The sequence below is a fragment of the Notamacropus eugenii genome, chromosome 4 (genome assembly GCF_028372415.1).
Source record: "Notamacropus eugenii isolate mMacEug1 chromosome 4, mMacEug1.pri_v2, whole genome shotgun sequence".
NCBI classification, from domain to species: Eukaryota; Metazoa; Chordata; class Mammalia; order Diprotodontia; family Macropodidae; genus Notamacropus; species Notamacropus eugenii.
Genome location: NC_092875.1, coordinates 200606382 through 200622189, shown reverse-complemented (window position 1 = coordinate 200622189; position 15808 = coordinate 200606382). Strand labels below are relative to the sequence as shown.

The 15808-nt window shown below is 40.8% G+C and overlaps 1 protein-coding gene across 6 annotated transcripts in view; it reads right to left on the bottom strand.

Moving 5' to 3' along the window:
• Positions 1-13289, bottom strand: part of SLC66A2 (solute carrier family 66 member 2) — a 183620-nt gene extending 170331 nt beyond the window's left edge. For 2 of the 6 annotated variants that reach the window (XM_072604033.1, XM_072604038.1), the window contains exons 1-2: positions 12970-13106; positions 11669-12029 (exon numbers count right to left, since the gene is read on the bottom strand). In XM_072604033.1, the coding sequence (XP_072460134.1) occupies positions 11669-11883 (215 nt within the window). In that variant the 5' untranslated portion in view covers positions 11884-12029; positions 12970-13106. Of the gene's footprint in view, positions 1-11668; positions 12030-12171; positions 12366-12636; positions 12805-12969; positions 13107-13184 lie in introns of those variants that run through there. The other 4 variants (XM_072604037.1, XM_072604036.1, XM_072604034.1 and 1 more) reach the window with 4 other exon arrangements.
• Positions 13290-15808: the final 2519 nt, after the last annotated feature.

Below are 15808 nucleotides of genomic sequence, written 5' to 3'. Positions count from 1 at the left end.
CAAATAAATTCCATCTCCTTAGGTTCCCTTGTATTTATAATCATGAATACATTCAGTGCTCATCTGTTGTCTAATAAAATCTAAATTTCTGTCTTTGTATCCCTGGCACCTAATACAAAATAAATGCCTGAACTGAAATAATGGTGTCATGTGGCAGTATTGTCTTCTCCCAACTAGCCTAAAAGCTCCCTGAAGGGTTCAAGTCCTGATTCTTTGGAAATCCTTGAAGTACTTAATACAATACTGAGGATCACATAGAAAGCCTTAGTATAAAAATCTCCTGTTTGGCTTTTAAAGGCCTCCATAATCTGGCCTATTCCTAACTTTCCCGTCCTCTTCTATGTACTCTTTGATCCGATGACTCTGGCCTCCTTGCTATTCCTCAAATTTGACAAAACACATGGTGGTTTCCTGCAAGTCTCAGCTAGTCCTCTCTTGAATAAAAGTCTTTCCCAGTCCTCCTTAATCTTCCCTCTGAGTTTATTTTCAATTTACCCTTGTACATATCTTCTTTCTACATAGATGTTCGGGTATTGTTTTCCCCATCATGAGCTTGGGAGCAAGCTTTACATTCTCAGTACTTAGAACAATGCCTAACACACAGTAAGTAGTTAATGCTCATTAAGTGTTGACTGATTTAATAAAAATCTGATCCATTGATGCTACTGCTCAGCACCTAGGGATTTATCTGCTACCTTAGAAACTAGGAATAAATATTAGGCCAAAAGTAAGTGATAATCACTGGACTATGGAATTCCAAATCAATCACAATTTAAGAGTAATAGAATTTTAAGGCTGGAAAGAGAACTAAGAGATCATTTAGTCTAACTCATTCATTCATTTTACAGATGGGGAAACTCAGGCTATCAAGTAAAATGCCTGCTAGTCAGTTGTGAAAACAAAAATAAAAACTTCAAGTTCTCATCATGCTCTCTACCTAGAAAAAACATTTTCTGCTCTTCACTGAAGTGGAACTACAACCATATCAAAAAGGTTTCCACTATAAATTTGTTAAAGTGAAAATAAAAGTTAGAATAGAGCTTTCAAAAAAAGACAAAGATAAAGTTTAGAAAATCACTCTAAAATGCACTTAGATGTTTACAAATAATATAATCACACTGATTTCAGTAACTTGGGCAGGGTGGGGAGAGGGAAACTTCCTCTACCAATGCAAGTCAACACCTCCTCTCCAGCTTAGCCTTAGAGAGTAACCTAGAGCCCTGAAAGGTTCTTGCCCAGGGTCACACAGCCAATATGTGTGAAAAAGCTAAACACAAGTATTCCTGGTTTCTAGGTTTCTATCCACTACAATCCTCACATGACAAAAAAGTAATAAATCAATCTTTGGGCATGTCACAAAACTATGGGCTTCAAGTTTCCTCATCTGTAATAGGGTATTAAAATGAATTCTAAAGTCCCTCCCAAAATTTAAAAAGGCAATATGATACAATGATGATTAAAGAAAAGCTTAGATTAATATAGCTGCTATAACAAAGCATTTAAATACATTATCTCTTTCTGACCATCACAGAACATTGTAAGGTAGGTAGTTCAAACGTTACAACTATTTTAAGAGACTCAGTTAAGTTGCTTGTCCAAAATCTTTCTGCTATAAAAGAGCATAGACTCAACAGCATGTCTTCTAATGTGAAGTCCAGTGATTTTTTAATAATACTACTCCGCTGTTATAACAAGTAATTAGAAATCATGTAATATACATAATATATATGTGTAATATACATAAATCTCTTAAAAATTTTCAAAGACATGTCAAGTCTTCAACCATTCGGATGAGGACTTCATCCCTGCAGGAACTTTCTACTTTGTCTTTTCTTTGCAATACTTCATCTAAAAGGATCACATTTATCTACAGTACTCAAAACTGGTAAAATAATTCCAGTTCAGGTTTGAAAGATACAGTCAGAACTAGCAAGTCCAGAATATCTAATTAGGAGGCAAGCATTCTCCAAAATAATCAAAGCATAAGTAGGGAATTTTCAAAGAAAGAAACCCAAGGTATCAAAGACCATATGATCAACTGGTGAATGCCTGAATAAGTTATGGCATATGAATGTAATGGAATATTATTGCGCTATAAGAAATGATGAACAGGAAGACTTCAGAGAGGCCTGGAAAGACTTATATGATCTGATGCTGAGCAAAAGGAGCAGAACCAGGAGAACTCTGTGCACAGCAACGACCACAGTGTGCGAGAGCTTTTTCTGTAGACTTGGAACTTCGTAGCAATGCAAGGACTTAAAAAATTCCCAATGGTGTTTTAAGGCAAAATACCTTCCACATTCAGAGAAAGAACTATGGAATTCAATTGCAGAATTTAGCAGATCATTTTCTTTTGTGTTATGTTTTGGTTTGTTATATGATTTCTCCCATTCACTTTAATTCTTATATGCAACAGGACTATGGTGAAAATGTATTTAATAGGAATGTCTGTGTAGAACCTATATAGAATTGTATGTTGTTTCAGGGAGGGAGGGGGAAAGTAGGGGAGAGGGAGGGGGAAAAAAAATCTAAGTTATATGGTAGTGATTGTAGAACACTGAAAATAAATTTAAAAAAATAAAATGTCAAAAAAAAAAAACCCATATGGAAAGTATTTCAAATGACCAGTAATCAAAGAAATGATAATTATAGAGACCCTGAGGTCCTACCTCAGATCCATCAGATAGAAAAAGACAACAAAAAAGGAAAATAACAAATGATGGAACTGTGGGGTTGAGGAAGACCCACTGATGAACTGCTGGTGGATTTGGGAATTGGTCTGCTCATTCTATAAAGCAATTTGGAACTATGCCCAAATAGTTACTAAAATGTGTTTATTTTTTGACCCAAGTTGTACACAATTAAAAAAAGATTCTAAAAAGATTAAAGAGAAAAAAAAGACCCCAAAATACTGATAGTAGCTCTTTTGTACTATGGCAAAGAACTGAAAACTAAAAGGTTAATGGGGAACGGCTGAACAAATTATGAAACGTGAACATGATGAAATATTATTGTATCACAGACAAATAATTTCAGAGATACCCAGGAAGACATATGTGTGTTGATGGGAGTGAAATTAGCAGAAACAAAAGAATACTGACCTCCTGTCAGAGAGTCAAAATGCAAAATAAATAGATTTTTAGACATCACCAATGTGGAAGTTTGTTGTGTTTGACTATGCATACTGAGTATATTGTTTTTACTTTTCTCCCCATCCCTCAATTGGAAGAAGGAACAGAAAGGATATGACCTCCCTCAAAAAATGAGAGGAGAAAAGGAGAAGGGCTAGAAAGAATAAGAAACAAGCACAACAACTCTGAAATTACAGGTTGAATTACATACCTAAGAAGAAAAGCAAGCTCTACAAAACAGATTCACAATTTCACATGTGATCCTCCTCTGTTCCACAACATTTATGGGAATGTTCATCTTATTTGTTAAGTTCAGAATTTTTTTCATTCAAAAAAAGATGGCAAGATTCAGCCTCTCTGTGCCTCATCCATAAAACAAACCTTATACCGCACCAGTCCTCCCTCCCTCTTCAAATTGCATCATAATACACATATCCACGAACTTGTGGCATTCACTCCCCACCAAAAGAAAGTAAGCTCCTTGAGGATATTTGGGGGGTTTTTTTAATCCTCAGAACCCTTAAATAGGTAATTTGTCTAACATTTCTTGATTGCACACAGGAACAGCCTCATAGTTTGATGACTGACCTTGACAGACTCAGCTCTTCTCAGCAATGCAAGGATCTAAGACAACTCCAAAAGACTCAGGGTGGAAAATACTATCCACACCCAGAATAAGAAATCTGAAGTCTGAATGCAGATGGAAGCATACTATTTGCTCACCTTTTGTTTTGTTTCTTCTTTCTCATGATTCCTCCCATTAGTTCTAATTCTTCTTTACATAATGACTAATGTAAAAATTTGTTTAATATGAATATATAAGTAGAGCCTATATCAGACTGCATGCCGTCTTGGGGAAGGGGAGGAAAGGGAGAGAGAAAATTTAAAACTCAAAATTTTATGGAAGTGAATGTTGAAAACTAAAAATAAATTAATTCTTTTAAAAAATAAAGACCAAAATAGGTAAAAGGGTAATGAGTAGCATATACTTTACTTTTATTAATATCTTTGTTTTTTAAATCACAATAATATCTCTTACTCCCACACCTTCTAGAACCTTCCTTCATTACAAGGTAAAACAGTAAAGCAAAACTGGCCAATTCAAAAAGAAAAAGAAATAAACGTTTGTCGAACTGCATTATCCTACCTGTTGGATAAAGGCTACAAAAGAATTGTCTCCCCTAAAACACATTACACAAAAAGTATCAGTAGAGCAGACAGCTAAGACAGGGTGTAAAATAAGTCAAAAATCACACAAGTCCAAATTCTATAAGATTTAAGTTAATATTTACTTAAAAGCCTACAGGATTTTTTAAAAAGTGAATTCTGTGAACCTTTCCATTAAAAAGTAACTTTAAAAGCACTAATAATCAAGTCAGACAATTCTTGTCTGATTTCCGAGAAGAGGAAGGACTGACTGGACAGAAGAGACTACTTCCTCAAAATTCCCATCATAATAGAGCAATGGAAACACTAAAAAAAAGGAAAAAAAATGCAGAAACTCTCAAAGTATAGGCAAGGGATCTTAAAAGAAATGGAGCTTAGAACAAGAATAATCAAAAAGAGTAAAAGTTCCCAAAGTGATGAGGGTTTCTTTTAAAAAAAAAAAACTAATGTCAAAATGTCAGAAGGACAATAAAATTAACAATTCAAGGGGTGCGGGGTGGAGGAGGAGGGCATCTAAACCTGATGCTGCAAGACAATCAAACATTTATTAAGAACTTTCTGTTCCTGATACTAACAAGAAAATCCTTACCCTAAAGTAGCTCACATTCCATCAGAGGAGAAAGCATTTAACACATGCAAAGTGTACATAAAGCAAACACAAGGTAATTTGAGGTAGGGAAGGCATGAAAATCAAAAAAGGGCTCAAGCAGAAGTGGCTGGAGCTAGGGCTACTAAGAAGCAAAGAGAGGCGGGAATGAATTCCAAGCATGAAGGGCAGCTTGTGAAGAAGCACACTGACAGGTAACACAGTTTGACACTGAGAAGGAACACCAAGTAAAGATGCCCAGAAAGACAACTACAGCCAGACTGTGAAGGGCTTTAAATGACAAACAGAGGAGTATGTATTATAGCCTAGAGGCAATAGGGAGCCAGTGGAACTCTTTAAGCATGGGGGAAGGGAGACTGGCAAGATCAAACATGTGCTTTAGCAATACCACATAACTGAATTTGCCAGAATCCTCAACCTCACCAAAATGAGAATGTTCGCCAACATTCTCAATCTGACTAACCTGAATCCTACTCACACAGAACCCTGAAAATTTGCGAGTTTGAAGTTGTCACATAACTTCTACAACTGCCAAGGGAGGATTAGCATTATAAATCAGATTCCCTTGCGCCTTCCTTCCTCCCAGCAAGCCCTGGCAGAAACCATTTCACTTTGGGGAGGGCAACTGTGTAGGGTATCCACACACCAGCAGTATAAACAAACAGCACTTCAGAAAAATAAATGGTCACTGACAGTCTTCTGAAAAATGACAAAAAGGAAGACTCACTGCCAAAGTAAATAAAAGCCAAATCAGTAGATTTTTCAGGAGAACACAGTACCCAGCTACTAAGACATAGCCTTTGAGGCAAAAGACATTAGGGAATGTTTCACTGGCAAGCAGTGAGAAGAGGTCTGCCTATTTAACGAAGATAGAACTTTGACTCCTGAAACAATTCTCTAAGATTACATGTGGCCCTAGCCATGAGAAGCATGGCTGTTCCCTTTCAATTCATTTCACTTGATATCTACCTAAGCCCTACTCTCTACCATATGTCCCAGTGGCTGGCCAGTTTTTTACAGCTGAGAGAAAATGTTAAAAAGCTAAAGGAAAAACAGAAGAGTATCCAAAAAAAAAATGTTTAGGAAAAGAAAGGTAAAAAATTTGGGGTTAACAAAAGACTGGAAATCAAGTAGGCACCTGAGAAATAATTATACAAATTGTGGTATGTGAAGTACTGGAATATTATTATGAGAAGAGCAGACAAGTAGTCAAGCAAGTTGGCATGATGTTAGGCCTCCCGTAGAGCAAAGTAATCACAAACAAGAACTAATATACAAAATTACTGATAACATCAAGGGGGGGACACTAAAAACATCAGAATTTAGAGCAATGCAATTTCTAGTTTTGACACCAGAGAACTGAGCCACATCCCCTTCCCATTCCCTCTCTGAAGAGGGACAAAGCACCACAGGTTCAGAGCATGGCATAACCTGTCAGATGTAGTCAATGACTCTGCCTACTTTGCTTAGTTTTGCCTCCTTTTATTTACATGAGGGAAAGATTAGTAAGAGGTTCAATGTCATTTAACCTCATTTAATGTCATTAAATGACAATAATGTTTAAAAATAAAACTAATCTTTTTTAAAGAAAGTTTATAAAAACAAAAAAAATCCCAAAGCATTCAATCTACAAATACAGGCAGAGAAGGGCTTTGATTTATGCTAAGGAAAAATAACCTCTAGAAAGCACAGGCACAAAATGTTTTTTTTTACTATGATAAAATGCATCTAAAACTAAAAATGAGGGTGACTATTCTGACTTTATTCAAATCACCTTAGCACTAATTACCATAGTCACTGCAGGACCCAGGTTTACAATCCAGTTAGAAGACTGGTCTGCCTAAGGCAGTTATGATTTGGGGGAGTAGGAAGCTGGGCAACTCAGGTAAATAACTGCTCCACAGGAACAGAAGGTGATGTGATTTAGAGAGTGGACTCTTTCTAACATTCACAAGGTACCAGTTGATTCTTGCCAGCAAACGACTTCAATATTCATTCATCAACACTTACTAGCACTGCAGGAAACCAAAAGCTCTTTGAGGCAAGTATACAGACATAGCTCTTCAGGCCTGTATTTCCTCCCTTCCTCTCAGTTATGTCAAGGAAAGCAAAACTCTCAAAACTACAAAAGAAAAAGTAAAAAGTAGTACAACAAATGAAAAACGACATCCTACCAATTAGGAAGAGTTGAGGAAAAAGACTAAATGAAGGGACAAGAGTGGGCTTAATGACAAAGAATATCCTGAAAAAAAAATGAGTCAGTCTTGAAGTTCAACAACTCACAGAAGAATGAACAAAGTGTGTTACAGGTAAAGAAAAAGTTATACTGTAGGAGTTCTAAATTTGGGGTCTATGACCTTTTAAAAAAAATTTTATATGAAAACGCTTTAGAAATAATGCTGTACAAATGCAAAGAGGTATGGTATTTAGCGTTAAGATGCATTATATTTTTGTAACAAATGTAGCTACCTTCCTGACAACCATATTTATTTGCATAGATTTCCTTATTCCTTTCCTAACAGAAATGTTTGTTACCATATAGAGAGGGTTAACAATTAAGGTAGAATAAGTTCTAATACTAGTCTTGCCAATTACTAACCCTGTGCCTGAGTCTCAGTTTCCCTTACCTGTCAAATTAAAATTGAATTAAAATTTAAAATAAAAAAAATAAGTGTATTTCAATATAATCCTATATAATCCTATGTATTTTACATAATACTTTTGGAAATACTATTCTGAGAAGGGGGTCCATGGATTTCAATGGACTTCCAAGATTCAAAATACCACCCCCACCCCCCCCAAAAAAAAGTTAAGAACATTATTATAAATTAAAAGTGAGGAGTGACCTGTATCCAGAGTTTCGGACTCCAACCCTGCTACAAACTGGCTTATATGGCTTTGGGCAAATCATCTGACCTCTTTGCAAAAACAAACAGAAAACACATGACCAAATAATAATACTAAATAACATTCTTCTATCTCCAATTCTATAATTTTCCAGATACTCCCCTAATTTCAAAAATTAGTAATCATATAGGGAGACTGCCTGGTTGGAACCCAAGATTAGATTGCTGATTAACAGAAGCAAAAGATGAACATCTCACTCAATGGGAATGGAAACACTGGATTGGTGGGGTTGAGAGTTTAGCACATGTTCTACTGCTAACTAGTTGTGAAACCTTAAAGAAAACATATGACCTCTCAGTCCTTGGTTCCTTCAAGTGTAAATGAGGAGGCTGAGGTAGAATGACAAACATTTAATTAAAACGGAAAATGTTTAAGCTAGAAAAGACTTTAGTCAAAATTGGACAATGTAAAGTTCTTGATCAGGGAAGAAACATGATCAATATAAATGATGCTTAACCTATTCTATAAAAGACTGAGTATCCAGCACCTACATCCTCTCAACTAGAAAAGCTCATTTCTAGCTAACTTGAATATACATGATCTTATGCCATTCTGAACAAAAGAGCACTTCTATTTTTAGCTTGTGAAGACATTCAAAGAGAAGTTCTGAACCTAAGTGTTTTAAATTATTCCCCATTCTCGATACACACACACACACACACACACACACACACACACACACACACACACACACACACACATTAGTAGTAGTCTTCATAACAACAGCAAAGAAATGAAAGGAAAATGAATGTTTATCCTTGGGAATGGTGAACACTCAATGGTATATGAATGGAAAGGGGTATTGTTGAAATATCATATGAAACATCAAAAATTATGAATATGAAGAATTCGGAGAATGTTGACAATACTTGCATGAACTAAGACAGAGTGAAGTAAGCAAAACTGATATTGAGATATATATATATATATATATATATATATATATTACGTGTGTGTGTGTGTGTGTGTGTGTGTGTGTGTGTAATGACCACAGTAATGTAAAGGAAAATGCTCCAAAACTTCAGTCTGACAGTGAAGCATGCTGAGGCACTGGAAAGCAGATTATGATTCATTACAATCTTCTATTTACTATCCAAGAATATCTTCTTAATTTAGAACTCCAATACAATCTTACTCATGACACCAATTCCAGCAGACTTCAGGTCTATCTTGACACAGACTGTACCCCAACAAAATAAAACAAAAAAGTAAAAAACAGGTAACATGCAGGGTGAGCCTATAAAGCAGGTATTGGCTTCCTTTTCAAAATGTGTAGGATTACAGAGATGCTACTGTTAACATCAACTGACATTTATTAGCTATGTAACCCTGAACAAATCAATTCAGTCTACTTCAGTTTCCTCAACTCTAAAATGCAGATAATAATAGCACCTATCTCCCAGGATTGTGAGTGTTATACATAGAATTTGTAAAGAGTTTTTAGCACAGTGCCTGGCACAAAGTAGGCCTTTAACAAATGTTTGTTTTGGTTTTTTCTCCTTCCCTTCTCTTCCCCTGACTGGGAGACTAAAAACTTGATGGCATGTACTCTTCAAAGAGTTATGGAAACAGTAGGCATAAATGCACCAACCAGTTCTGGTATTCAGTGGATTTATAATTTAAACTTGTATGGCAAGAACGGATCCAAATAAAATGAATATTTCTCTACTGGCATGTAATGAATAGTATGACCACAACACATTCAGTAGGCCTGAAAGCCTTCGAAGAGATACACCTATTGAGTCACCAAAATAATGCTACAAATCTAGTCTCGGAGGACTTATGAACCCACATCCCTCTTTAATATTAGAACCCAGTCCTAAGCAGCAGAATGTTACTATCCAAGGATTATGCTCATTAATCCTTGCATTTAAGAGGGCTTTAGTGACTGATGTTAAATTTAGATTGTGATAGACAGCCTTTGTTATTTATTGATGGCTCTATCTCTTCCTACCTCCATTTCCAGCCTTTACATATACACCACCTCCCATGCTTTTTCACTTTTTTTTAGCTATCTCAAGTCCCTAGACTTCACTTAGTTATCCTTCCAGTTTTAGAATTACAAGTTTAGAACTTTGCTACAGGCTGTTTGTAGGTAAAAGGGAACACATGGATTTTGTGTTATGATGAACAGTTCTGGAACTGCTTGGGACAAATAATAATTTAGTTAAAACTGACATGTTGGTTAGTTTTCATGAAGTAATTCTGTTTTAGACAACAGTTAAAATATTTCAAGGAGTCTTATTATAGTCCAGTTCATAGTTTATGAAAGTGCTTTCCTTGTTTAAGTTTAAAAAAATTTATTTACTAGTGATAAAAACTGACTGTTCAGGTGAATAAAACTTATAACTTAAATTTGGGGATAGTCACTGTTGTCTGGTCTTCCATTCTTTCCCTTCTGTTTTCCCCTATAGTTAAACCACCTTTTATTTCAATCCCCATCAACAAACTCAGAGTAAATAACATTATCAGAAACAATTACATTTTGGACCGCTGCTTCCTTTCAACATTAACCTTAATTGGAAACTACTTCAATGTTAGATTGTTCTCTGGTCACAGTCAAAATAGAGCAAAAAAGAAAGGAAGGGAAGGAATCTTTAAAATGTAGATTTCACTTATGTTGTACAAAAACAAGCACCTGTACTGAGTTATCATTATCAGGGCAGCCATGCCCCTCCCAAAATCGCATGACTTTCATAAGAATGTACTTAAAGGAAGCACCAGTTAGGCAAATTGAGAAGGTTCAATCTCTCTATCAAAATAATGGAACAAGGACAGTCACTCTTAGGGGCTCCTGGCATTCTTTTAAAATCCCTCCTGAAACAGACTCCTGAAACTCAGAAGATGAGTACAGCAAACTATCCCTTAAGGGAAGGCACACAAAACAGGCAAAGTCTTCCATCATTTGAGCTCAGAATATTCCCACCACTTATTTTTATCTGTTTTTCCCCTAGATTTTGTGGTGGTTGTTGTTCAGTCATGTACCAACCCTTCATTACCCCATGAACCATATCAGGCCAATACTGTCCAGGAGGGTTCTTAATAAGGACACTAGAGTAGTTTGCCTTTCCCTTCTCTAATGGAGTAAGGCAAACAGTTTAAGTGATTTGCCCAGATAGATCAGATGGCTAATAAGGGTGAGGCCAGTATGAACTCAAGAAGATGAAGCTTCATGTCCAGCACTCTATCCAATGAACCTCATTGCTGCCCATACCTCTAGATATTTTCATTTAATTTTTGTTTCATGAAAGAGATGCATGACCTTTGGATGATCTATTTATCCTTCCAGGCCTCAGTTTTCTCATCTACAAAATAAGAAAATTAGACCAGATGATCTCCAAAGCTCCATCTAGTTCTCAGTCTATGATTCTTATAAGAATCATTTAAAACTCTTTCAAGCCACCTTCATTAATTGAAGTTTCCATAGTTTGGAATAATCCAGGACAGATAATCCAAAAGTCATTATTATTTGGACTTGAGATGCATTTTTTTTCTTTTTTGCAGCAGCAGCAAATTTACCTGCTCAGTTCTCTATGTCTTTGTCTAATAATATTCAAGTTGATATCCTTGAACAGAAACTAACTGAAGTAAAAGAACTCAGACCCAAAGTATATGAGTGGCTAGTTTGGGCTCAGATAATTTTAGACACAGGAAGGGCTTGACTACAGATTAAAATAGCTTTAAAGCACAATTCACTAGTCACAGACATTCTGGAGGGAGCCAAAAGGGAGCTTAACGAAAATAAAAGACAAATTGATCCAGTTTCTACACCCTTTCATATTTCCATTCAAACAGGACAATGAAATGGAAGAACCCAGTTTTACACAAACAAGCTATGAAAACAACCTAGACTTACCAGAACAGGATCCGTAAAATATTAGCTACTAATAACACTAGACACACGTAAGTGGAAAACCCCTCAGCATTCTGAGTTCTTTTGATGTCTCTGTACTGGGGTATATATGGCACAACGCCTCCAAACACCATGGCTCCTGAGGCACCCCACGACACTATTTGGTGTAAAGGGATGAAGAGCCAGTCCAGACCATCTGCTTCCATCCTGAAGATCATGGGTGACCTTGAAGTACCCAAATTACTGTCCAGGAGATTGCAAGACCCCTTCCCTTACTGCCGAGGCCAGGGCACTTCAGAAGTTGCTCAGTTATTTCCCAACAGCTGGAGTCATCCTGCTGTAATAATCCTCCACCGACGGATGGCTACCAGAGAAAACAGGAGGGAAACGTAAATAAATAACTTGAGAGGAGTTCCACAAGGACCCAACTCCAACCCTCCCTCCCAACACAGACAGACAGACACACACACACACACACACACATACACACACGAGGTGGCTTCTACCTTCCCCTCTCTCCACACTAGCAACAGGCCAGAATCAAAGTCGGGCTCCACCCCGGGCACCCCGACTTCCTTCCCCAGGGAGAAGAGCGGCCGAGAGAGCCGACCCAGCCGGGTCCTCCACCTGTGTGTCCCCAGCCAGGAGAAGGGCAAAGCCGCCCAGGTGAGCTGCATGCAGCAAGCAGCAGCCACACCTCGTCCTGGAGAATGAATGAATGAACGAAGGGGGGGGGGGGGGGGCGCCCGCGGCCTCCCCGCGGTTAAACACGCCACGAGGGCGCCTCTGACCTCATTAGTGCTGAGGAGCCAGCCACCCCACCACCCCGGGGGGAACCTGATCCCGGCCTGGCAGAGGGCGGGAGGGCCACCAGCTCCCACACGCGCCCCCCGGCCAAAGCGGAGGCTCCGGGGAGGACTCCTGCGGTGTCCGAGGGGCAGGGGAGGGGGACGGTCGCTAGAGAAGCCCACCTTCCCCCACGTCCTCCAGGGCCCCGCCAGCAGCTGCTGCGGCAGCTCTCCCGGAGAACCTCCAGCCCGGGGGAGGGAGACAAAGCAAGGAGAAGGGCAGAGGGAAAAAACTTTGTGGAGGGAGGGGGCTGCAGACCCACGCGCGCCCGCGCACCGGAGCCCCGCCTCGGGCCAGCTGAGGGGGACACTGCAGGCACCCATCCGGAGAGAGGCACCTTCTGGAGCAGCGGCTGCAGCGCAATCCGTCCCTCCTTCCATCCTCCTCCTCCTCCCCCTCCAGCCCGCCGCCGCCCCTCTGCCCGGAGCCCGCAGAGCACGTTCCTCCTTGCTCACCTCACGGCCCCTTCTCCGCCGCCGCCGCCCGGGAGCCGGGACGTCCGTGCCCCGACCCCTGCCGTGCCCCGGCCCCGGCCCTCTGCCCGCGGCTCTCACCTCAGCCGCCGCCGCCGCCCCCCCATCTCCGCGCCCCCGCCCGGCCCAGCCCCGCGGCCCCGCCCAGCCCCGCGCACCGCCCCCCTCCTTCCCTACCCCCACCCCTCCCCACCTACCTCGGCCGCGGCCCCGCGATTGGTGCCACGAGCCAGCAACATCGCGCAGGGAGGACTGGAGCCCAGCTCCCGCGGCCTCACGGGAACCCGAAACTCCGCCCACCTTCGGGCGAGGATCGAAAAGCCCCCGGTTCCTGCGCGCTGGGTCCTAGAGAGCGCCGCGTGAGGGGGCGGGGGCGAGGACACCGAGGGCGTGCGCCTCGGCGGGGCGGGGGAGCCGGCGCTCGGCTGCTGCCCAGCCCGGGCTGGCGCCACCTTCTCCCGGTGAGCGTTCTGTGCCTGGGGCCGGCGGGCTGGAGGACGAACCTGAACCTTCTCGCGCGATGCCCGAGCGGCGTGTGACACGGGTGACTGTGAAGCGGCAGCCGAGCGTCCCAGACCCGGAGGGGGCCGAGAGCCCGGGCCAGGACGGCCGAAGCGGCCGGACTCCGGGAGCTCTCCCGGAGGGAGATTCCCCACTGGGCAAAGGACTTCTTCCTCCCACCCCCGTCCTCGCTCCCCCACCCCAACACGAAGAAGGTCCTGTATCCGGTGCTTACTTAACGCAGTGCCTGGCACCTGGTAGGCGCTTAATAAATGCTTACAGATAAGGACGTTCTTAAGTGACTTGCTTAAGACCATACATACATTCAGTCCACTCAGCAAACTTGTATTAAGCGCATACTTCACGAGAGCAGGCGATGTGAAAGTTGAAGCCAAATGCTGTTCAAGTGGGGATGGACCGTAATGATAGCTGGAATTTAGTGCTGCGGGGCTGAAGGGTGCTATCCGATTTATCCCTCTGGGTCTCGGTTATCTCATCTACAGATAAGAGAACTGGACCATAGGATCTCCAAAACCCCCTCTAGTTCTCCCAGCCTGATTCTTAGGAGAATCACTTCAAAGTCTTTCACTTTTCCTCACAACGATCCTAGGAGGTGTTATCTCAGTTTTACAGATGAGGGAGCTGAGGCTGAGAGAGGTGTAAAGCACCTTGCCTAGAGTCCCCAGGCTAGTATCTACGGAGGATAACCTCTTTGTCCTAAAATATAGAATCGGTACTCTGTCTCTCTCATTAGAGCTTCTGACTGGAGGGCAGAGCCATGAACTCCAAAACCTCCATTTAAGGAGGGGGCCCAATATGGTCTTCTCCCCATTTCCCATCATCTGTACTGCGTTGGCACTTTTTGGGCATCGTCATACTGGCAGGTGATGTAGCTTCATGTGTTGTCTTTACTCATTAAATTTTTAAGCTTATTGAAGTCAGGAATTGTCTTTTCATTTGTTTTCCTAGCTCACTGCCTCAAAAATGGTAGATGCTTAATAAATGTTTATTGACTATTGACTACGCACTGTTCCAATTTTTAGGAAATTCTTCCTTAATTAGACCCTGTAATTTGAATATATATCTCTACACTTATTTATATGAGAGAGCTCACTTTCTTAAGGACCATGCCTTAAACCCAAATCACTCTGGGACTAATGGACTGACCAATCCTAGGTCCCAGCCCAAGCCCCACTTGGTCATTGTTTGTGTTCCGATGGCTCAGAGTGGATGTAAATAGCAATGGTTTCTGTTTTGGCCAGAAACTTAGAGTGTCTTTGAGATGTTAAGGGAATTTGAAGATCTTCCCTGCCCCTTAATAGGCCCATGTGACCTGCTTTGAGCTTTAGCCCGGCTTGAGTCACATGGAGTGTTTGGTGGGAGGAGCTTGCTTGCCCGTTGGATGGAGCAGGAAGTGAGAGGGAGGCAGAGCTTGAGGAACATCAGCTAGCCTGAGTGAGAAAGGGAGGAATTTTCTTTAGGGGAACTGGTTTGTGGGGAGGCTTAGGGGAGGGAAAGCTTGGGGATGTTGGTGCTCCCTGGATTGGTGGTATGTATAGATAGACCTCTTTGTTGCCATGGTGGATTTGGCTTTCTGGTATCTAAATAAATGTCTTAGTTTTGTCTTTGAGTAGGAGAGTTATTTATATTTTGTGAATTTACCCTGGAAATTCACATGCATATTCATAGCAGCTGCTGTGAGTATCACATGGGTGTTGCAGTCTTTCCCTCCCAGACTGATTTTTCTTTAAACTAAGTAAAAGAGGCCATTCTTTGCCTCATTTTTTACCTAGCCTTAATCACTAAATGGGCATTGTCTCAGTCAAACTGAGACCTGGGAAAAACCTTAGCTTGAAGAGGCCTCCCACTGCATCCCAGCCATCCCCAATCATCCTAGTCCATATCCTGCCACTGGAGGAGAAAGTGAAGCTAATGACCACACACCCCTCCCTCACTTAAATCCAGTTCACTTGCAAGTCATGGTATCACTTTCCTAGTATCACGGGTCTCTTCCTAAATGAAGGACTAACAGCAATAAGAGAGAGCAGCTTCAGTCTTATGTAACAACTTTCACCAACCCATGGTAGGAAAAATCAACTGACATCAGAATCTCAAAAGTTACAGAGGAAGTAAATAGCAAAAGAAATGGTGTCTGACATACAGAATTAACAATATATTTAGGTGTTAATAAGAAACTACTTCCACAATGTTTTCACTAAAAGTATCCTAGTGTTAGAGCCAGAAGGATCCTGGGAGATCACTTAATAATGATCTTAATGAGATTTACCTATTACCATGTTTAAGAATGTTTAAGTTAAGC